The sequence below is a fragment of the Schistocerca cancellata genome, chromosome 2 (genome assembly GCF_023864275.1).
Source record: "Schistocerca cancellata isolate TAMUIC-IGC-003103 chromosome 2, iqSchCanc2.1, whole genome shotgun sequence".
Classification (NCBI taxonomy): Eukaryota; Metazoa; Arthropoda; class Insecta; order Orthoptera; family Acrididae; genus Schistocerca; species Schistocerca cancellata.
In genome coordinates, this window is record NC_064627.1 from 631,764,497 (window position 1) to 631,789,517 (window position 25,021).

Genomic DNA, 25,021 nt, shown 5'->3' on the forward strand with positions numbered 1-25,021 from the left:
ATGTTGTCCGTACTTTGCCTGCTGGCAGCCTCGCTGGCCGCCGTCAGCGCCCAATGGGACCCCAACGTGGCGAACGGCCGCAGCGCCATGGTCCACCTGTTCGAGTGGAAGTGGGTGGACATTGCTTCCGAGTGCGAGCGATTCCTGGCTCCCAAGGGCTATGCTGGCGTACAGGTGAGACAGCATCCTCAGATACTTGATGCGAAACTCCTTGATACTATAAGTATAATGAGCAGTAAACGGCCTCTGCATTTTTCTCCCATCATCGGTCTTCTGACCTGTCTGATGCGACCCGCCAAGAATACTCAGCGCCCTCAATTATTTGTTGGTCATATTCCAATCTCTGTCACCCGTTACAGCTTTTACCAGCTATAGCTCCCACTAGTACCATGGAAGTTATATATTGGCATTTGAGCTCATGCCCTGTCAACCTACACCTTTTTCTTGTCGGTATTTCCCACATCTTCCTCTTTTCACTGCTTCTGCTGGAGCCTTCGTCATTTCTTATCCCACCATCTAATTTCCAACATCCTTCTATAATAGCACATCCCACATACAGGGCGACAATTATTGAATTATATCAAATAAAATCGTCATAACTTCTGAAAATTTTGGGTTAGGTCGTTCAAACTGCACTGTTGGCCACAGGGCATAATGGGAATTACAGGTAGTATGCGCATACGCACACACCATCTTGCGTCGGCCATCTGCTCATGAAAATGTCACATTGGCCGCATTTGGGGGACTGAGAATCCGCAATTCGTGATCGAGATATCTCTTCACCCTCAGTTCGTGACTGTGTGGTGTGAAATGTCATATAACGGAATAATCGGCGCGATATCCCTTGATGGCAATGTGACTACCGAACTGCACGTGAATGTTCTGGAAGATGATTTCATCCCCAGTATTCATAGTGACCTTAATTTCGACAAGATGTGGTTCCTGTCAAGACGGAGCTCGACGCCATAGAACCAGGAGAGCGTTTGATGTCCGGGAGGAGTACTATGGGGAGCGCATTCTGGCTCTGGGGGTACCCAGAGGCCACTGGTAAGGGCCTCGATGGGCCGCCATGTTCCCAGGATCTGAACATATGCGGCTCCTTTTTGTGGGGATATATTAAAGAAATCATAGAGCAATAACCTCAAAACCATTTCTGAGCTGAAAACAGCCATTCAGGAAGTCACTGACTGCATCGATGTTCCGACACTTCAGCAGGTGACAAAGAATTTCGGTACTCGTCTGCGTCACATCATCGCCAATACGGCAGGCACATCGAACATTCCATAACCTAAATCCTAATATATGTAGTGACGTTTTGACGTTTACATGTTGAATAAACTGTCTGCACCCCGTAGTTTGTAACTAATTTACATTTTGTAAACGTAGGCTTCCGCGGCAGTTGTCACAGTTAGCAATGCAACATGAGGAAGGCGTCTTGCAATAGTCGTCGAAACGCCGGAATTTTATAGTTGACAGTCCGGCCACAAACCCATAAGAATTTTACTGACTGTAATTTACATCTTTTTCCATATAGTTCAATAATTGTCACCCTGTACATTGTTTCTCTTCTCCTTCGGTTTTCCCACAGAACATGATTTACTTCCATACAATTCAATGCTCCAAAAGCATATTTTCAAAAATTATTTCCTCTAGACAAGGCCGATAAATGATACAAGAAGAGTTCTTTAGGCGAGGAACGCTTTCTTTGAGTATGTTAACCTTGTGTTTCTTACCTCCTGGGTTCGTATGTCGTCTGTTATTTTACTTGCAAGACAGCAGAATTCCTTCGCTGTCGCCAGCGAATCTTATCACTGATATCCTTTCGCCATGAATTTTAATTTCGCTCTTGAACCATTCTGTTATTCCGGTCATTGATTTTTCACCGTACACGTTGAAAAATAGGAGCTAATGGAAGTATTCCTGCCTTATTCCTCTTCCTATTCCAACTGCTTCCTTCTGGAGTTTTATTATAGTAGTAGTGGTGTTGTTTGTCGCCCATCTACATTCCGAGGAAGGCCGTACTTCATTTGCAGGCATGTCTACATTTTCATCTACTTTCACTCTCTTCAATACTCTGTGAAGCGCATTGCTTTTGGTACCTCCCACAGTATCACATTACGGAGTTTTGCGCCCGTTAAATTGGACTGTGGAAAGCTGGAAAAATGACTGCTCAAAAAGCTTTGTACTCGATGAAATTACTCTATTCTTGTCTTCGAAACCTTTACAGCTGCCATGAGTAGAGATAGTAATATATTCCTAAATTCCTAACTCACAAACGGTTCTTGACACGTCATACACTCCTGAAAATGGAAAAAAGAACACATTGACACCGGTGTGTCAGACCCACCATACTTGCTCCGGACACTGCGAGAGGGCTGTACAAGCAATGATCACACGCACGGCACAGCGGACACACCAGGAACCGCGGTGTTGGCCGTCGAATGGCGCTAGCTGCGCAGCATTTGTGCACCGCCGCCGTCAGTGTCAGCCAGTTTGCCGTGGCATACGGAGCTCCATCGCAGTCTTTAACACTGGTAGCATGCCGCGACAGCGTGGACGTGAACCGTATGTGCAGTTGACGGACTTTGAGCGAGGGCGTATAGTGGGCATGCGGGAGGCCGGGTGGACGTACCGCCGAATTGCTCAACACGTGGGGCGTGAGGTCTCCACAGTACATCGATGTTGTCGCCAGTGGTCGGCGGAAGGTGCACGTGCCCGTCGACCTGGGACCGGACCGCAGCGACGCACGGATGCACGCCAAGACCGTAGGATCCTACGCAGTGCCGTAGGGGACCGCACCGCCACTTCCCAGCAAATTAGGGACACTGTTGCTCCTGGGGTATCGGCGAGGACCATTCGCAACCGTCTCCATGAAGCTGGGCTACGGTCCCGCACACCGTTAGGCCGTCTTCCGCTCACGCCCCAACATCGTGCAGCCCGCTTCAAGTGGTGTCGCGACAGGCGTGAATGGAGGGACGAATGGAGACGTGTCGTCTTCAGCGATGAGAGTCGCTTCTGCCTTGGTGCCAATGATGGTCGTATGCGTGTTTGGCGCCGTGCAGGTGAGCGCCACAATCAGGACTGCATACGACCGAGGCACACAGGGCCAACACCCGGCATCATGGTGTGGGGAGCGATCTCCTACACTGGCCGTACACCACTGGTGATCGTCGAGGGGACACTGAATAGTGCACGGTACATCCAAACCGTCATCGAACCCATCGTTCTACCATTCCTAGACCGGCAAGGGAACTGGCTGTTCCAACAGGACAATGCACGTCCGCATGTATCCCGTGCCACCCAACGTGCTCTAGAAGGTGTAAGTCAACTACCCTGGCCAGCAAGATCTCCGGATCTGTCCCCCATTGAGCATGTTTGGGACTGGATGAAGCGTCGTCTCACGCGGTCTGCACGTCCAGCACGAACGCTGGTCCAACTGAGGCGCCAGGTGGAAATGGCATGGCAAGCCGTTCCACAGTACTACATCCAGCATCTCTACGATCGTCTCCATGGGAGAATAGCAGCCTGCATTGCTGCGAAAGGTGGATATACACTGTACTAGTGCCGACATTGTGCATGCTCTGTTGCCTGTGTCTATGTGCCTGTGGTTCTGTCAGTGTGATCACGTGATGTATCTGACCCCAGGAATGTGTGAATAAAGTTTCCCCTTCCTGGGACAATGAATTCACGGTGTTCTTATTTCAATTTCCAGGAGTGTATTTAGCGTCATGTGTGGTAGAACGACTCTTTCCTGAGACGTCTGCCAGTTCTAGTCTCTCACCATCTCCATGACACTCTCCCGTGTTTCAAACCTGTGACCATTCATGCTCCTCTTCTTTACTTTCGTTCGCCGGCCGGAGTGGCCGAGCGGTTAAAGGCGCTACAGTCTGGAATCGCACGACCGCTACGGTCGCAGGTTCTAATCCTGCCTCGGGCGTGGATGTGTGTGTTGTCCTTAGGTTAGTTAGGTTTAAGTAGTTCTAAGTTCTAGGGGACTTATGACCACAGCAGTTGAGTCCCATAGTGCTCCGAGCCATTTTGAACTTTACTTTCGTTCAATATCATCTATTGATCTTATTTGGTATGTGTCACACACACTTGAGAAATATTTTAGTACGGATCGCCACAGTATTTTGTATGTAATTTTCTTTGGAGACTGATTGCAGTTTCCCAGTACCAAAGTCGAAATCCCTCACGTACATTATCTACGACTGAACCTATCTGATAATTCCATTCCATGTCCCCAGAAATTGCTACGCCCAGATATTTGTTTGAGTTAAGCGATTCCAACAGTGACTTATTAAAGTAGTGGTTCACGTTTTCACATGTAAAGGAAATTACAAATTTATGTACCACCCTGAAAGCGAGATATGAGTGGCTATTCGTGCACTTTTTTGTCAGATAGTAATTCATTACATTCGTCTGCATCATCTGGAAAAGTCTGATCTTACTGTTAATGTTCTACTTCAAGTCATTAATACTCAAAACGAACGATAAGGATCCCCAGCACACTTCCCTCGGGCACCCCTGAAGTTATTTCTAACTGTGTCGATGTTTATCCTATCAAGGTACTGTATCCTCCCGATCAAAAAATCACATGTCAAAAATCTTGTTTTAAACTCATACAATCGTACATTCTAATAAAATTTGGTACGGTACAGTGTGAAATCCCTTTCGAAATGAAAAAAAGGAAACTGCGTTTACCAGATTACCGTCATCAGTTACTTTCGGGAAATCATCCGAAAAAACTGTGATATGGGTTTAGCAAGGCTGTTGCTTCCGGAATAAATTACGCTTGGCCTAGTTGACAAGGATTATGTTTCCAAAGTTGGTACTACTTTCGAATCAAATATTCAGTGGATCTTCTACAACGATCAATGACAATGATGAGTTCCACATAACAGAAAATCACTCACGTCGGGTCCTTTCAGCTCCCTGCATCCATTATACATTTATCCTACTCCGGCTGTTGGCACAGATTAGATAATATGTAAATATGTTATTTGGAAAGGGAATATGACTCGTTGGTCGTAATTAGGGCCATGAATGGAAATTAAAACGATTATTTAAAGTAATTGGTTAAATAATAAGTTCAATCATTACGTGGTAATTATTACCGAAACTGTGATAGTTAGCACGAGCTCACTCATGACTGACAAGTAACTTACCTCGCTCCTCCACGGGAGCACCTTTACATAGGACGCCACTTCACAACACCGAAAGTTAGTGCCAGTCTGTACTCTACACGGATATTCGTTCAGAATTACATAAAAATGGAGCTCCCCGACGTTCTCAGTCGTACCTCACTGCGACCAATTATATGAGTCAGCTTGTCTAAGTCTATCTGAAATTCCTTTCAGACACGAAGAACCATGATACTAACGTCTTTGGTATCTTCAGTTGATCTCACTTGTGCATGTACAGTTTTTCAGATTTGATTGATCGAATAATCAACGTCAGAATTGATAACATAGTGGATTTCATGTAGTTAAACCCCACTCAAGAAGGCTTACAGACATTATACGGTTCCGCAAAGGAACTAATGAAGAATTCAAAGTCTCTGAGGATGTTTCCATTCCAGCATTAGGAGGCGAAACTTAGGCACAAAAGCGTGCCTTAGTTCACTGTCCATTTCCCATACAACCACAATAACCAAGGCTGTAATTTGATAAGATGCTACTGTTCTGTTAATGATAATGTATGGTAACAATTTTTAGGAGTTTACGTCTCTAGTTAGAGTGGCAATTCTGAAACCACTTACATTAACGAATTAAATCGTGCGGAGACGATAAACTGTATTTAATATTTAGCCAGTGTCAAACGTTGACGCCTTAATTGAATGTACTGTAAAACATTAACAATGGCACATCGAACGCGGCGTAACTACGGAAGGAAAATTTTCAGCGAAACACCTTAAAAGGAAGAGTCCTCTTCCTGCATGCTGAAGCGGTCCAGTTTTGGTTGAACCTACATAGGCCCACAAGATCATCCAACAATTATTTTTACGTTTTATCCTTGGATCAAGTTAGTCGATTCTGGTTGTTCAAAAAATACGTGACATTTATGAGTTATTTGAAGAGAAAAGTTTTACTTCATTGCAGGTATCTCCGCCCAACGAATACATGGCCATCACTACCAACAACAGGCCTTGGTGGGAGAGGTACCAGCCTGTCTCCTACAGAATCGTCAGCCGTTCTGGTTCGGAGGCCCAGTTCACTGACATGGTGAACCGCTGCAACAACGTCGGCGTACGGTAAGTAAGAAACATAAAATTCTGTTGCAGTTTTTCGTATTCCACATAATAGTACATTTATCTACATCGGCCGGAGTGGCCGAGCGGCTCTAGGCGCTTCAGTCTGGCACCACGCGACCGCTAAGGTCGCAGGTTTGAATCCTGCCTCGGGCATGGATGTAGTTAGGTTTAAGTAGTTCCAAGTTCTAGGGGACTGATGACCTCAGAAGTTAAGTCCCATAATGCTCAGAACCATTTGAACCATTGAAGTACGTTATCTAATGATCAACATTTAGTACTGGAGGTAAAGAAATTACAGTAAACTGTCGCACGTGCAATATGGACTACTTCTGTTCGCACGTCTAAGTCATTTGTTGTATAGCATCGCTGTACAAGTATAGGGTGTACAGAAAATGAACTCCAAACATCTAGTGGTCGTCTGGAATCATCTTTGTAATGAAGACACAAGGTCTTAACAGTTCACTGCTGTTGTTATTTCACAAGTCAATAGCTAAAATTGTCCAATTGTTTCACCAATCCACATACCACGTAGAAACTAAAACGGCGAAACTCGAAAACATGCTTTCAGTCTTAAAGATTACCCTTAAAGGCTATAACCATCGTTTCATTGTGTCAGATAATTTGTTGTTCCTGATAAAGAGAGCAAGAAACAGTGGTACAATATCACAACAATTACAGATATTTTTTTTTTGAGTCATGTGTTTTCTGACTGGTTTGATACGGCTTGACACGGATTCCACTCCTGTGTCTACCTCTTCATCTCATAAGAGCACTTGCAACCTACGACATCAGTTATTTGCTGGATGTATAACAATCTCTGTCTTCTTCTATAGTTTTTACCCTCTACTATCCCCTCTAGTACCATGCCAGTTATTCCGTGATATCTTAATACACTCCTGGATATTGAAATAAGAACACCGTGAATTCATTGTCCCAGGAAGGGGAAACTTTATTCACACATTCCTGGGGTCAGATACATCACATGATCACACTGACAGAACCACAGGCAAATAGACACAGGCAACAGAGCATGCACAATGTCGGCACTAATACAGTGTATATCCACCTTTCGCAGCAATGCAGGCTGCTATTCTCCCATGGAGACGATCGTAGAGATGCTGGATGTAGTACTGTGGAACGGCTTGCCATGCCATTTCCACCTGGCGCCTCAGTTGGGCCACCGTTCGTGCTGGACGTGCAGACCGCGTGAGACGACGCTTCATCCAGTCCCAAACATGCTCAATGGGGGACAGATCCGAAGATCTTGCTGGCAAGGGTAGTTGACTTACACCTTCTAGAGCAAGTTGGGTGGCACGGGATACATGCGGACGTGCATTGTCCTGTTGGAACAGCAAGTTCCCTTGCCGGTCTAGGAATGGTAGAACGATGGGTTCGATGACGGTTTGGATGTACCGTGCACTATTCAGTGTCCCCTCGACGATCACCAGTGGTGTACGGCCAGTGTAGGAGATCGCTCCCCCCACCATGATGCCAGGTGTTGGCCCTGTGTGCCTCGGTCGTATGCAGTCCTGATTGTGGCGCTCACCTGCACAGCACCAAACACGCATACGACCATCATTGGCACCAAGGCAGAAGCGACTCTCATCGCTGAAGACGACACGTCTCCATTCGTCCCTCCATTCACGCCTGTCGCGACACCACTGGAGGCGGGCTGCACGATGTTGGGGCGTGAGCGGAAGACGGCCTAACGGTGTGCGGGACCGTTGCCCAGCTTCATGGAGACGGTTGCGAATGGTCCTCGCCGATACCCCAGGAGCAACAGTGTCCCTAATTTGCTGGGAAGTGGCGGTGCGGTCCCCTACGGCACTGCGTAGGATCCTACGGTCTTGGCATGCATCCGTGCGTCGCTGCGGTCCGGTCCCAGATCGACGGGCACGTGCACCTTCCGCCGACCACTGGCGACAACATCGATGTACTGTGGAGACCTCACGCCCCACGTGTTGAGCAATTCGGCGGTACGTCCACCCGGCCTCCCGCATGCCCACTATACGCCCTCGCTCAAAGTCCGTCAACTGCACATACGGTTCACGTCCACGCTGTCTTGGCATGCTACCAGTGTTAAAGACTGCGATGGAGCTCCGTATGCCACGGCAAACTGGCTGACACTGACGGCGGCGGTGCACAAATGCTGCGCAGCTAGCGCCATTCGACGGCCAACACCGCGGTTCCTGGTGTGTCCGCTGTGCCGTGCGTGTGATCATTGCTTGTACAGCCCTCTCGCAGTGTCCGGAGCAAGTATGGTGGGTCTGACACACCGGTGTCAATGTGTTCTTTTTTCCATTTCCAGGAGTGTAGATATCCTACCATCCTGTTCCTTCTTTTCAGTGTTATCCATATATTCCTTACCTCGCCAGTTCTCCGGAGATCCTCCATAATCCTTAACTTATCCGTTCATCCAATTTTCAACACACTTCTGTAGCACAACTTCTCAAATGCTTGGCTTTTCTTCTCTTTTGGTTACGAATGCCCTTTTCACCAGCGCTAGTCTGCATGTGCTCCTTGCTCCATCCACAACGGAATACTTTATTGCTTAGGTAGCAGAGCTCCTGAACTTCACCTTCTTCGTGATCATCAATTATGATGTCAAGATTCTCGCTGTTCCCTTCTGCTACTTCTCATTTCCTTCGACTTTCTTCGATTTACCCTCAACCCATATCCTGTAGTTATTAGACTGTTCATTCCATTCAGTATATCATGGAATTCTTCTTCACTTTCACTGAGGATAGCAATATCTTCAGTGAATTTTATCGTTGATATCCTTTCACCTTGAATTTTAATTCCACTCTTGAACCTATCCTTTATTTCCTTCATTGCTTCTTCGATGTACAGGCTGAACAGTAGGGGACGGAAGATTACATCCAAGTCTTACACTCTTTTTAATCCGACTACTTCGTTTTAGGTCTTCAACTCTAATTGTTCCCCCTTGGTTCTTGTACATATTGTGTGTTAGCCGTCTTTCTCTATAGCTTACCACTACTTTTCACAGAATTTCGAGCTTCTTGCACCATTTGACATTGTTGAACGCTTTTTCCAGTACGACAAAGCATATACACCTGTCTATATTTTATCTTTAGTCTTGCTTCCATTATCAGCCGCAGCGTCAGAAACTTTCTCAATGGCTTCATAAGCAGCCCTGTATTAGGATAACGAATGTAATTTATTTCTTTGAAATGCAGTGCAACAGACGAAGAGAACGACCTGACTTCTCTTTTGTTAAGATAAGATTCTGGACATTTTCTCGTGTGCGGGCCATTTTTGCATTAACTTGAAACAAAACTGGCTGAATCATATCTTAGACAAAAACGTTACTGTTCGGAGTGGAACTACACTAAGGTGACAAAGCCGTGGGATAGCAATTTGCTCATATACATATGGGCGGTAGTATCGCTTACACAAGGTGTAAATGGGCAGTGGGTTGGCGGAGCAGTCATTTGCCGCCAAATAAGTCATGTGAAAAGGTTATCGACGTGATTATGACCACAAGAAGCAGATTAAGAGTCTTTGAAATGTTGGAGCTGGATTCGTTAGGGAATTCTATATTCCGCGATTGAAAGTGTCAAGAGTACGCCGAAAATACACTCCTGGAAATTGAAATAAGAACACCGTGAATTCATTGTCCCAGGAAGGGGAAACTTTATTCACACATTCCTGGGGTCAGATACATCACATGATCACACTGACAGAACCACAGGCACATAGACACAGGCAACAGAGCATGCACAATGTCGGCACTAGTACAGTGTATATCCACCTTTCGCAGCAATTCAGGCTGCTATTCTCCCATGGAGACGATCGTAGAGATGCTGGATGTAGTCCTGTGGAACGGCTTGCCATGCCATTTCCACCTGGCGCCTCAGTTGGACCAGCGTTCGTGCTGGACGTGCAGACCGCGTGAGACGACGCTTCATCCAGTCCCAAACATGCTCAATGGGGGACAGATCCGGAGATCTTGCTGGCCAGGGTAGTTGACTTACACCTTCTAGAGCACGTTGGGCGGCACGGGATACATGCGGACGTGCATTGTCCTGTTGGAACAGCAAGTTCCCTTGCCGGTCTAGGAATGGTAGAACGATGGGTTCGATGACGGTTTGGATACACCGTGCACTATTCAGTGTCCCCTCGACGATCACCAGTGGTGTACGGCCAGTGTAGGAGATCGCTCCCCACACCATGATGCCGGGTGTTGGCCCTGTGTGCCTCGGTCGTATGCAGTCCTGATTGTGGCGCTCACCTGCACGGCGCCAAACACGCATACCACCATCATTGGCACCAAGGCAGAAGCGACTCTCATCGCTGAAGACGACACGTCTCCATTCGTCCCTCCATTCACGCCTGTCGCGACACCACAGGAGGCGGGCTGCACGATGTTGGGGCGTGAGCGGAAGACGGCCTAACGGTGTGCGGGACCGTAGCCCAGCTTCATGGAGACGGTTGCGAATGGTCCTCGCCGATACCCCAGGAGCAACAGTGTCCCTAATTTGCTGGGAAGTGGCGGTGCGGTCCCCTACGGCACTGCGTAGGATCCTACGGTCTTGGCGTGCATCCGTGCGTCGCTGCGGTCCGGTCCCAGGTCGACTGGCACGTGCACCTTCCGCCGACCACTGGCGACAACATCGATGTACTGTGGAGACCTCACGCCTCACGTGTTGAGCAATTCGGCGGTACGTCCACCCGGCCTCCCGCATGCCCACTATACGCCCTCGCTCAAAGTCCGTCAACTGCACATACGGTTCACGTCCACGCTGTCGCGGCATGCTACCAGTGTTAAAGACTGCGATGGAGCTCCGTATGCCACGGCAAACTGGCTGACACTGACGGCGGCGGTGCACAAATGCTGCGCAGCTAGCGCCATTCGACGGCCAACACCGCGGTTCCTGGTGTGTCCGCTGTGCCGTGCGTGTGATCATTGCTTGTACAGCCCTCTCGCAGTGTCCGGAGCAAGTATGGTGGGTCTGACACACCGGTGTCAATGTGTTCTTTTTTCCATTTCCAGGAGTGTAACACATTTTAGGCATTACCCCTCATCACGAAAAAAGACAGTGGACGATGGCCTTCGCTTACGCACCTAGAGCAGCGGCGATTGCGTAGATTTGTCAGCGCTAATAGACAAAAGACACAGCTCGAAGTAACGGTTGAAATCAATGCGAGACGCACGGCGAAGGTATGTGTTGGGGCAGTGCAGCGCCATTTGGCGTTGATGGGTTAGGGCAGCAGCGCCACTCCTGGGTTCTTAATCATATCGGTTGGACCCTAGACGACTGGAAAACCGTGGTCTGGTCAGATGACTTCCGATTTCAGTTTGTACGAGCTGATGGTAGGGTTCGGGTGTGGCGCATCCCCACGAAGCCATGGACTCGAGTTGACTGTGCAGGCTGGTGGTGACACCAGAATGGTGTGGGCTGGGCTACAGGGAACTGACTGCTCCTCTGATCCAACTGAACTCATCATTCATTGGGAATGATTATGTTCAGCTACCTGGAGGCGTTAATGTTCCCTAACAACGATAGAATTGTCACCGGGCCACAATTTATCGCGATTGGTCTGAAGAACTTTCTTGACAATTCGAGCGAATAATTTGACCACCCAGATCGTCTGACGTGAATCCCACTGAATATTTATGGGACATAATCGAGAGATCAGTTCGTGCACGGGCAACACTTTTTCAGTTATGGACGGCTAAAGAGGGCTATAGAGCAGCATGGCTCAGTATTTGTGCAGTGGACTCCCAATGACTTACTGAGTTCATGCCACGTTGAGATGCTGCTGTACGCAGGACAACAGATGGTCCGGCACTATATTAGGAGGTATCCCATGACTTTTGTCACTTTAGTGTGTAGTGATGTATAATGATATGTGTTATTGGGAATGTTGCAGAATCTACGTGGATGCGGTGATCAACCACATGAGCGCCTCGTGGAACGGCCTCAGCGGCGTGGGCGGCAGCAAGCCCAGCGGCTACAGCTACCCGGACGTGCCGTACGGCACCAACGACTTCCACCAGCCACCCTGCACCGTCAACAACTACAACGACGCCAACAACGTAAGTGAACAGAAACCCTTGAGGCGGTCATTGCTAATTGGTCGTATTACCCTACCTTACAGAAAAGGTGAAGCACTCAGAAGGGACGAGGAAATTGAATGGAACTTGGTTTGTAAGGGCACGTGATGTTATTTCAGTAATTATGAAACTGAGTCCAATTTATGAAGACCTAGAGCAGTATAACCCAACTTATCGGCATGATGCTGCACCCTCCTCTGGCCTGGATGCGAAGGCTGACACGGTTGGTTATGGCCTCCCGTGAGGCAAGCTGGTCGGCAGCTGTTTGTAACAGGTGAAGAGATTTTAAGGGTCTATAATAACCAGCAAAGGGGGGAGGGGAGGTTCTCAAAATACATACAAAAGGGGCAAATAAGGTGCCGATGAAATTACTTTATTTAGGGTTAAGCCAACTAAATTAACTTTCTTTATCCCATTTACGAGCTTCTGTTATACTGGATTGTTGTTCTTGTGGTCTTCAGTCCAAAGACTGGTTTGATGCAACTATCCCTGCTAGTCTATCCCGTGCAAGCATCTCTGAATAACCACTACAACTTACATCCTTACTGTATTCATCTCTTGGTCTTCCTTTACGATTTCTACCCCCCCCCCTTCCCCCCCTCACACACACACACACACACACACACACACACACACACACTTCCCTCCAATACTCGCCTGATGTCTCAGAATGTGCCCCATTGACCGAGTCGTTCTTTCAGTCGGGTTGTGCCACGAATTTCTTTTCTCCCCAGTTCTTTACTACCTCCTCATTAGTTACGTCATCTACTCATCCAATATTTGGCATCCTTCCGTAGCACCTCATTTCAAACGCTACTATTTTCTTCTTGTCTAAACTGCTAATCCTCTATGTTTCACTTCCATACATGGCTACACTCCATTCAAATACCTTCAGGAAAGTCTTCCTAACACTTAAGTCTATATTAGATGCTAACAAATTTCTCTTCTTCAGAAACACTTTCACTGTTGTTGCCAGTCTACATTTCATATTCTCCCTACTTCGCGCAACATCAGTTATTTTTCTGGCCAAACAGCAACACTCATCTACTGCTTTAAGTGTCTCGTTCCCTTAACTGATTCCCTCAGCATCACATAATGTAATTCGACTACATCCCATTACCCTTGTCTTATTGTTGTTCACGTTCATCTTATATACTCCTTTGAAGACAGTGTCCATTCCGTTCAACTACTCTTCCAAGTCCTTTGCTGTCTTTGCGAGAATTACAACTTCATCGACAAACCTCGAAGTTTTTATTTCTTCTTCCTGGACTTTAATTCACACTCCAGATATTTCTCTAGTTTCCTTCACTGCTTACTCAATGTACAGATTTAATAACATCAGGATAGGCTACAGCCTTGTGTCACCCCTTTCTCAACCACTGCTTCCGTTTCACGCCCCTCGACTGTTATAACTGCTATCTGATTACTGTACAAGTTGTAAATAACCTTTCCGTTCTCGTACTTTATCCCTGTTTCCTTCAGAATTTCAAAGAGAGTGTTTCAATTAAAATTTCAAAGCTTTCTCTAAGTCTATAGATACTATAAGCGTAGGTTTGTTTTCCTTAACCTATCTTCTAAAAGAAGTAGTAGTATCAGTATTGCCTCACGTGTTCCAATATTTCTCCGGAATCCAAATCAGTCTTCCCCGAGGTCGGCTTCTGGAATACATACATCATTTCCATGTTTTTGAAACTAATCCTGGCGCTTTGAGATGAATAGCTCCTTACATACGGAGAAATACGGCTCGGCATCCACTGGAGCCAATGAAACATATCTCGTCACCACCCGAAAAGAAGCTGAATCGAATCAGCAAAAGTTTACACACCTGGATTTTTCTCCAAATTTAATTGGATTTTGTCTTTAGCAGATACATCAAGGATGTTCCTAACACTCATTTATTTCTTGCACTGTTCCTCCTCCTCCGTACCATCTTTTTCCAAACTCTGAATCACATCAGGAAAATACTTGTAGCCGTACACTGCAAAAAGTTCCCACTCTAGGTCTTTGTTGTTGACTAATTGTTGGGATACTTAGATGACTGCTGCTTCCATTGAGTCTAGAGCAGATATGAAGTCTTCGATTTTATCAAAGTTTCCACACAAGAAATTATCCAAGTAACTCAGCTTGTGATGACAGGAAGCTGTGAAAGGTGGAGTCCCGTCATTTCTTGACACGAAACTTGACGCCCGAGATCCTTTATCAGAATCATCTATAGAACTAAAATGAAGTCATTTGCGATGCATTAATTCTTCCTGATGCTTTCGCAAACACGGTGAAGACCACGTGCAATACATGTACATGGTTGAGGTGGGGTACACGTTCTTCAACTGTTGGAAAACCAAAGCGTGTAGTGTGCTTGATTACTCATCACAAGCCTGATCGTTTTGTATTCTATGACCACTGGCCAATGGTTCAGACAAGAGTCGTTGAAATATTGCATTATCGTACAGACATTTGTCATTTCCAGTTCTCAGTTTAAAAAGCATTGATTTTACCTAGCCACCAGTAATGGAAAAACCAACGCATTCAACATATAGCTTTGCAGCTTATCAGCGGTTTCATCTAAAACGAGTCCCACTTCATGTTTGCCGACCGCTTCCTTTATTTTCCTTAAAATGTTCTTATAACCGTTACTGGCCTTCGTGTGTACTTGTCAAGAAATAATTTGAATACAGGATTGTTTACGTTGTATACTATAGTTCTTGAATGGATTAATACAATGGAAAGATTCGCATTAAACTCATTCAATGAACACTGCTTTTCAGGTCCTGAAGCGAAGGCTTATAAGAGAAGATTTTTCTAAGGTTTCGACTTGCGAATTTAATTGTCTTTTAAATGTTTATTGTTCTGGATGTGCTGGTCTATTCTGTTTCTTTGATGCTTGTCATTGGCTGCAATGCTGATTTCGTAGGTGGAACATCACAGAATGATGCCATTACTTCCGATTCTTTAATTCTTCTCGAAATACACAAAATTATTTTTTTAACTTTCGGCATAATCATGTCGTAAGAAATCCGTTCTGGTTAACACTAACACGGCGAGCAAGACAGTACACAATCGATAGACAGGAAACGTTAAATCCATGCCAGCACTAACTGAATTTAGGTTTCAACTGTTGCAACATCATTGTTCAAATTTTATTTCATTTTACAGCTGCAGGTTTACCATTGTTTCTGAAGTTAACTATTGTTGCTGATGGTGGCCGTTGTTGTAGGGGGGTATGAAGAATTACTAGTGCTTTCCATAAATTATATTTTAATATTTCTTAATTATTGTTGGTTTATGATCAAACAAAATGTTCAAGACCTATTAAAGAAGAGAAAAGCTTAGGAATGGAACAGAAGAGAACAGGTGCAAAATGTAGTAATTTCACGAAAAGATGCATCAAATTGTCTTTATTTTGCTTCATTTCATGACCCCAAAAGCAAATATTGACCTGGTGGTGTGAAAATAGCTCTATTTTTGGAAAGGTGGTGCACCTTGAAGTCCTGGAGTCTGGCACTGCGACAGAGCTGATGTCTGTGCTGGTCCCATACATATTCTGTGGGAGACAGATCATTACAGCGGAACACGGAAGTAGCATCATGCAGTCAGTTTATAGAGCCACTTGTCATATGTGGACGACGATTGTCCTGTTCGAGAGGTACCCGCAGAATTATATCATTGTACGACACACAGTTCGGAAGATACGCACTGAGATGTGTGGAAAACTAGCTTTTGCTTAGAACGAAAATACCCAGATTATACTCACCAAGTGTGTAATAACAAGAGCACCTAGGGACTTCCACCAAACTTTAAGCACAATTTCAAACATTTTTCTAAACTATTTCTACTTATTTACTGTATTTAACAGATAAACCCACTCGCAAAGCAGTCAGAAGTTTGAAGCTCTTCCGCACATGGGAGAACGAGTCTATAAACAATCATTACTTATGATGTCTAGATTACTAAATCTGCAATTGCACTCACCAAAAATAAGAGGAAAGAAAGAGGAAACTAGTGTTTCATAAAAGGTTGATACAAATCTTTCTCCATTAACTTTTATTAGTTTTATTTTTATTTTTGTAAAGAAAGTTATAACCGCCATTTGACTGAGATATGCTATATTACATGATCCAGATTTCAGACTTATAATAGTACCAAGTTTACAACTGGAATAGATGAATATACAATAAAAGTACAAATAGCAGAAAACTAGGAAAATTGGTGGCTATATCTATCCGTAAGATTTATACGACTTTGGCTCCACATTAGGGAAAAATCATCTATTTTTATTTCGTATTGCAGTCCAATTTATGTGACTGTAACCACGTTTCAAATTTTGGATTTATTTAATTTATTCGTGTGAAGTGTTAATAATTAAGTGTTCCTGTTGCTGTAATGTGCTTTATTTTAGTTCACGACCGGTTTCGACTTTGGTACCGTAGCCATTTTCTACATCTACATACAAACTCCATAACACTGTAGATGCATTCCGCAGGGTACCAAGTACTACTACTAATCATTTCCTTACCCGTTCCACTGGCAAGAAGAGCGAGGGAAATACCATTGTCTATAAACCTCGGTACAAGCCCTAATTTCTCTCATCTTATCTTTGTCGCCCTGTGCGTTTCTGGAACTAGAATTATTTTACAGTCGGCCTCAAACATAGGTTCTCTAAGTTTTCTCAGTTGTATTAAACGTCTCTGGCGAAGCTGTCATTGTACTCAGGTGATTAATTTGAAACGGTTTCCGTAGTGATTATGGCTCCATGACGGGAATTAGAATACTAGTTGGAGGTAGACGCATGGGACGTTCCATTTCGGAAGTCGTTAGGCAATTCAGTATTCCAAGATCCACATTGTCAAAAGTGTACCGAGAATACCAACGTTCAGGCGTTACTTCTCACCATGCAGTGACCGGGGCCTTCACTTACTGAGCGATAGCACCAGCGTATGCGTAGAATTCTCAGTGCTAACAGACAAGCAACACTGCGTGAAATAACCGCAGGAGTCAATGTGGGACGTACGATGAATGTTTCCCTTAGAATGTGCGGCGAAATTTGATGTTAATTGGTTATGGTAGCAGGCGGCTGATGCGAGTGGCCTTGCTAACAGCATACAGCGCCTGCAAAGCTTCTGTTAGGCTCATGACCATATCGGTTGGATCAAAGACGACCAGAAAACCGTGGCCTGGTCATATGGGTCCCGATTCCGGTTGGTACGAGCTTATGGTAGGCTTCGAGTGCGGTGCAGATCCAACGACGTCATGGGCCCAAGTTACCAACAAGGCACTGTGGAAGCTGGTGCTGGCTCCAGGATGGCGGGGTTGTGTGTACATGGAAAGGACTGGACCCTCTGGTCCTAATGAACCATTCGTTAACTGGAAATGGTTAGGTTCTGCCACTTGGAGACCATTTTCAGCCATTCATGGGCTTCGTGTTCCCATACAACGTTAGGATTGTACCACGTCGCACTTGTTCACGATTGATTTGAATGAATACCTGCACAATTCGAGCGCATGATTTGGCCTCCCAGATCGCCGGGCGTAAATCCCATCGAACGTTTACGGGACGTAATCGAGAGATCAACTCGTTTACAAAATGCTGCACCGGCAACACTTTCGCGATTACGGACGACTATAGCGACAGCGTGGCTCAGTATTTCTGCAGAGGACTTTCAAAGACTTGCTGAGTGCACGCTACGTGGAACCGCTGAACTACGCCGGGAAAAAGGAGACCTGACACGATATTAGAAGGTGACTCATCTCATGACTTTTGTCACGTCAACGTGTAGATGAACTACACTTTCCCAACATTCAATTAGTGAAACGAGCTAACCTGACGTGCTCGTTCCATTTCACACTACTTTGCAATGTTACCACCAGATAATTAATCAGTGTGGTCGTGTGAAGCAGCACATTACTAATGTTGTAATCGAGCATTACAGGAAGGTTATTCGTACTCATCCGCAGAAACTCATATTTAGAGTAAGCTTCCATTTGTCACATCAACGAGAAATTCTGTCTAAGTCATCCTGTATCTTCCTTCAGTCACTCCACGACGACGCCTTTCCGAACACGGCAACAGCGTCAGCAACAGCCGTAAACTGCCGCTCACCCTGTCCGGCCGTTCATTTATGTACTTAGAAAACCTTGTAGTAGGTATGAACATTGTGCTGTGGTAAAGAAGCGTCAATGGTTGTTCGTTAATTTAGTACGCGGTTTCGCAGTAGCAGCTGTCTCCAAAAATGAAGAAAGTGACAATATGACAACTGTTCTCAAGTATTTTCATTTAAAACACCAAAAATGAATATAAAAACCTGTCATGGACTCTACTTCTCCAAAACCATAGGCACTACCAAAATATCATTATTGTACTAAGTCGGCGTACTTCCACCTGATTCATTCTAGGCTATGAATTGTTGTCTGTATAGAGTTAAGCCTTTAATATTTCTATGTTACCAGTTGTATCGGTCCAAGACTGTGGTTCACACATATTTATGTCCTCTAGGTCGTCATTATCTTCTCATTTCTTTGAAACGGTTATTGCCTTTAAAACATGCACTGTTGGAGGGAGATATTGGTTCGCCAGTTCTCTGTGTGACTGTGTAATTCTAATGATGTGACAGTAAGATTAAGAATACTGCTTGTCTTGTATTTGTCAACTCATATCCATCTCACAGGAAGAAATCAATTGTCATCGAATAAATCCGTCTATTTTTCTGATCTTGTAGGTACGTAACTGCGAGCTGTCCGGACTTCACGACCTTAATGACGGGTCTGATTACGTACGGGGAAAGATCGTGGAATACATGAACAAGCTTATCGGCATTGGTGTCGCAGGTTTCAGGTAATAAAACTGCGCCCATAAGAACTTTAAGGACCAGTCACGAAACATAATTTTTAAAACCATGGAAACGGAACAAGGATTGAATAATGGATACAGATGGTATTTTCGATTCTTTCTAAACAATTACACTTACTGACACTATTGTCAATGAAGGAATGATTTCTATATGTTTCGCAATTGATGCAGGATTGACGCAGCCAAGCATATGTGGCCAGACAACCTCGGTAAAATCTATGGCGCACTGAGCAACCTCAACAGCAACTACTTTGGCAGTGGCAAGCGACCATTGATCTACCAGGAAGTCATAGACCCAGGTAACCACTGCGACATAAAATCGAGGATAGTCTATGAAAACTCACTGCTGTCATTTATTTCTATTTGAAGTCTTACAAAACATATCTCCATGTTACAGGTACTGAGGCCGTGAAGAAAAGCGAGTACGTCGGGATGGGAAGAGTCTGCGAATTCAAGTACGGAACAGAGCTCGCAAACTGCTTCAACAGGAAAAACCCAATGAAGTACCTTTCCAACTTTGGTAGGTAACCTACAATATCATCAGTTACTTACAGCATTATATCTGTCCAAACAGAATTAAACCAGAGTATCATTTCGTGTTTGTCCGTGCACGCCATTAACGTGAATTCGAAACTCATTCCAGTCGTTACTTATGCATGAATATCGCTGTAATTTCTTTTCACATTTTCCGACAGAAATTCTAATAAATAAATGTCACTTTTGCAGGCGAAAGCTGGGGCCTTGTCAACGGAAACAACGCTCTCGTTTTCATTGACAACCATGACAATCAGAGGGGTCACGGTGGTGGTGGCAGCGTCATAACCTTCCAGAACCCTAAACTGTACAAGGTACACGAAATGTTCTGATGTACTAAAAGCCTGATAATTAATTCAGAGCGTAAAATAAAGTATAAATAGTTTTATACTCAGTCCTGTGTAGCGTATACAATAAGTAAGCGACTGTAGGAAAGAACAATTCGTGAACTCGAAGCGCACTATTTATGGCTGTTCTCATATTCACAATGCGCTGAAAAATGGAAAACACCTTGTTTACCACCGTATTACTATTTCGAAAATTTAACGAGACGCATAAACTTTTTACTCTGATAACAGAAAACATTACGAAACTCCCGCTGTATTACTGTCTAACGCTCTACAAATTTGCGTTCGAAGAAGAGGGGACCTTTCACTGAAACCATGATGTCGACGTCCGTGTGGCGGGCAGGCTTCTAGGCGTTGGTAGATTCCGGAGATTCAATGGGGCGTGTCGTATCTGGCAAAGTTAGGTCCCAGCGATTACTTCCGAGAAATTTGTTGGAAATATTCTTACAAGTATTCAGCTCTGGGATTGAAATTCGTATTCAGCAACGCTTTCTGTACTATCTTGTACTCAAATCTAAGTATGTTCCTACAGAACACAGTAAGAAGTGCCCACTGTCGGTCTGTTGGTGTATTGGTTTCGTGTTCCACTCCATATTGCGTCACAACATAGACACCTCAGAAGCTCGTAGTTTATGTAGTGCCATTTAGGTCTTTCCTCAGTTAGAATATTACAGAATTTCGTCCTTATTAACATTATTTACAGACCAAGTAAGACACGGGTTTGGAAAGGATTGCACCGACCTTGTTTAACAGACACAGTCCCTTCTCTATAATCACACAAGGGGACTAGAGATACTAGTTAGTATCGTCCACATATAACACGAACATACCGCTTCTCGTTCACTGATATTGTTTAATCTAATGTCTGTGAATAGAAAGCCAAACAAATTAGGCAGCAGTTGAGGTCTGCTTCATTTCCTCCTTGCGTTGGAACACTCAGTGAAATATACCGGCCTCATGCAGATACCTGTCACTGAATCTCTTACAAATCATTAACGAAAAATACAATCCCTTCAGAAGATCCTGATTTACTTTCAAACCTGTCACTCCATCGTCTGTAAGCGCAACAGAGGCTAAAAGTGCTCATTTCTTACGTACATATTAGTACTACTTCAAGGATATAAACTGTAGGAGTTACATTACTTTCCTTTTGAAATTCGATTACAAGTTGTCTGTCGTTTATGATGTTTCGTAATGCATGCTGCTGTCAACGTATTGTATTTCCGATAATCTTCTACGAGAAGCGATATCTTACTTACAGCATCGTTTGTTTAATCTCTGTAAGACGCCAACGTGATCATGATGCAGATGAAATTGCGAATTTCTGAAATTCACTCGAAGTATGAATAGCTACACTGCGGTTGAGACTCTGTTCATAAATTTGAATGCTTACACTACAAATATTATAATGCCGACTTATGATACTAAACCAACTACGTGCATAACGCAGTTTTACAGTTAATCATTCAACGAGCGCTACCTTACTGAAACTGAACTGCCTGACAGATGGCGAACGCCTTCATGTTGGCGTGGCCGTTCGGCTTCCCAAGAGTGATGTCCAGCTACGAGTTCAGCAGCTCGGACGACGGCCCACCACAGGATGGCAACCAGGCCATCATCTCTCCCACCATCAACTCCGACGACTCCTGCGCCCGCCCGTGGGTGTGCGAGCACCGCTGGAGGCAGATCTACAACATGGTCGGATTCAGGAACAACGCGGGAAGTAAGTACTCAGTTTTCGGGAGGAAAAGTTATCTTGAACAGAAATGTAAGGGACGTTACAAATCAAGTTGTTTTTCTTGTGGGGTGGACAACAGTCAACAAAAACTTATCAACAGGGTACAAGAAAAACAAACATTTCTTTTGAATACGTGGCAAAATACAGAAAATTTTATATAGTAGTCTTTCGTAGCTGTTTCGATAGAGGTGTGTGACTATCCGGCAGTTAACGCCCAAGCTACGATAATGTGTTGACAGTGAATATTAAAATTCGCATGAAGGTAAGGGTAAATCTGTCATCTGCCGGAAGGCTGGTTTGAATATTACAATGCCCTAACAGGCATGGTCCCATTGGATATGGTCTACCATTGCCTTCCTTCGACATTTCAACTGACGCACTCAGCCAGTTTTTGAAAGGCCGACGGTTTAGTGTCGAAGCCGAACCACGGCCAGCATTGTCAGATGTGAAAGGTATGAGAAGTGATAAATAAAATTCCTAGGACTGATCTGGGAGCAAACGCGGATTTTAGGACCCTTAGTCTAGTACTTTACTACTGAGCCACCGACCGAAGCTACAGGCCAATACTAATGCAACTACTGACACAGTAGAAGCACATCAAAAGTCTAAGAATGTGTGAAGAGATACAAAGGATTAAATAAGTGCTGCAAATGCATTTCCTTCTTGTTAAAAGTGGGTCGCACCATTCGGAAATGTGGCGTTCTATTAGTTGGTATCGTACGGTCGCTTTTGGTGGGGCCATCGAATTCATGGATCATAAGTCGGTGCCATATGCAGAAGCGCATTAAGGCAAGTGTTTAGAATGGGTACGTTATAGACGTGGCAGTTTGATTTAGCAAATGCACCTCCTGTGCCTCATCCCCCTACCGACGTGTGATTCGATCGCCAAACAGCAATGGATATTTAGTGTATCTCAGTACGTATTGTGTAGGCCTCCTTGACACCTTTGTCGACAAATTTGTTATTCCAAATTTCCCTCGGTCTTGATGTTCAAAAAAATGTTAATTTCTTCGTTAGATGTAGCAGTGGGGGAAAATGTCCGGCATCGAATGGACTGTTTCTTCAACTGGTTTGGTATAATCGATAGACTGAACTGCGCACAGGGGGTTAGAGCAAATAAGTAATTTCAAATTTCGAAGACGTCTCGTAAGGTTCAAGAATTTAGGAACAAGCACAAACGAAGTTTATCAAATATCCTAACGAGTCAATGTCCTTAAATCACGTATTTGCGTATAGAGAAACCAATTAGCCCTACCGTGAAATCTCTTACCACTCAGTACCTCTACTTGACTCTCATTTACAGCATACTTAGAAATTAGTTGAGAAAACAACTGTAACGTACGGAAAACAGTTCCACATACAAAAAAAAGCTGACTTCTGTTTATGTGGAGAGCCCTGAGACAATAAGCAAAATAATATAGCTACAAAAAATCTACAAAATCGCAACAATCACTAATAATAACCCTCTACTGATTGGCTGTTTCGTTTAAATGCCCCTTGGCACAAGTGGGCTGGCTACAGACAATCTACAAAACCCCGTCAACCACTTATAATAACCCTCTACTGATTGGGTGTTTCGTTATTATGCCCTTTGGCACAAGTGGACTGGTTCTGCCATCTTTGGTTTTATGAAATCCCATAGCAAGTACTGTTACACCTCACACATTAATCGTTTCATTAACTTTATAACTTCCCTATATTTCTTAACTTCTATTAAACTTAATGAAACGTTGACTCCTAGAATGGTTTGATGTAGCAATCACTCACGAAATATTCGTGGCCCATAGATTACGCCTAGTCTGTCGAAACTGGCCGAAACTGGCATAGCCATTATACACCTTACGTAAGCAGGAACTGAAATAAACTGTACAGTGAAAGGTAACCAGTGGTCCGCACGAAAGGATTTTCACAGTTTTCCTAACGTATAATAAGTGAAAATAAGTCATGAAGAACAGAAACCAAAGTAGCAGTTTTTGTTGAGAAAGAAACATGCATTTACTGCTTAAGGCAGTATACTGCTTTAATGTCAATGACGACGCTACTAGAGGCAATGGATAACATCATGCCACTCTGGTACAGAGAACTCAAAGAAATTGAAACCAGAGTAAATAGTTTTCAAAGGAGCATTATTTCCATTATTATTACGAACATTGTTTATATTACGACCTCATAATTAACTTAACCTCTGCTGAATCAGCACAGGTGAATGTGTATCGTATCCGTATCCCGAACTTGCAATACATGGAAGATGAAGAGTGTTCACCGTCTTATTCAGAGCTCCATTCGACTGTTACTTCTTAATTATAACACACACTCTTTGTCGATGGATAATTTCACAGAGCGGATTTTTACTATTGACTTTTACTCGATGTAGCTGTACATATAAAAAGCGTAGCAAGACTACTCACATGAAGCCACAAGGATGTTGATTAATTGTAACGTTTTTCCTTTGTCGAGCATCACACTGAGTCTCTTGGTAATCTCTCAATGATAGTAATCGCATATACGTTAAGTTCCTGTTTGCTAATACCGTAATTTCATATTTCGTTTCAACAGCTACGGCGATGGCCAACTGGTGGGACAACGGAAACTACCAGATCGCTTTCTCCAGAGGAAACACCGGTTTCATTGCCATTAACAACGAGGCCAATTCTGACCTGAAACAAACCCTTCAGGTAAATATTGGATCCGCAGTGACAGAGTATTACTCATAGAGCCAAGCAGTAGTTTAACAGTAATTGGCCATTTGCAGACTGGTCTGCCCGCTGGTTCGTACTGTGACGTCATCTCTGGTGACAAGAGTGGAAGCAGCTGCACGGGCAAGACCATCACCGTCAACGGCGACGGAACGGCCTACATCGAAATCCCTTACAACCAGGACGATGGCGTCGTGGCTATCCACACCGGCGTAAGTAACCACCAAAGCAGCCTCAAAACCTGATATTACTACTGTACTCGAGAGAGAAAGTGTTCCAATTTTCACTTCTTAAGAAACACAGAAGTCTCGTAATGTCGTGTCAGACGTATTTTAGAGAAGTAAAGGGTTAAAGGCGTGGAGTACGTCACTAAATGTTGACATACCGGGTGATCAAAAAGTCAATATAAATTTGAAAACTGAATAAATCACGGAATAATGTAGATTGAGAAGTACAAACTGACACACATGCTTGGAATGACATGGGGTTTTATTAGAACCAAAAAAATACAAACGTTCAAAAAATGTCCG

At 44.3% G+C, this 25,021-nt stretch overlaps 1 protein-coding gene across 1 annotated transcript; it reads left to right on the forward strand.

Annotated features, from left to right (window-relative positions):
* Positions 1-24,736, forward strand: LOC126157192 (alpha-amylase 1-like). The gene is made up of 10 exons (XM_049916359.1): positions 1-174; positions 6,102-6,253; positions 12,149-12,314; positions 19,046-19,161; positions 19,348-19,475; positions 19,574-19,696; positions 19,903-20,024; positions 21,564-21,780; positions 24,352-24,470; positions 24,548-24,736. Exons 1-10 carry the CDS (start codon positions 1-3, stop codon positions 24,734-24,736), a joined length of 1,506 nt encoding a protein of 501 aa, XP_049772316.1.
* The last annotated feature ends 285 nt before the right edge of the window (positions 24,737-25,021 follow it).

Excerpts from the sequence above, each read along its gene's own strand:
- LOC126157192 (XM_049916359.1), top strand. The coding sequence starts at position 1 with ATGTTGTCCGTACTTTGCCTGCTGGCAGCCTCGCTGGCCGCCGTCAGC. Across the intron at positions 21,781-24,351 it reads ATTCAGGAACAACGCGGGAA|CTACGGCGATGGCCAACTGG; the intron begins GTAAGTACTCAG and ends TCGTTTCAACAG. Across the intron at positions 24,471-24,547 it reads ACCTGAAACAAACCCTTCAG|ACTGGTCTGCCCGCTGGTTC; the intron begins GTAAATATTGGA and ends GGCCATTTGCAG.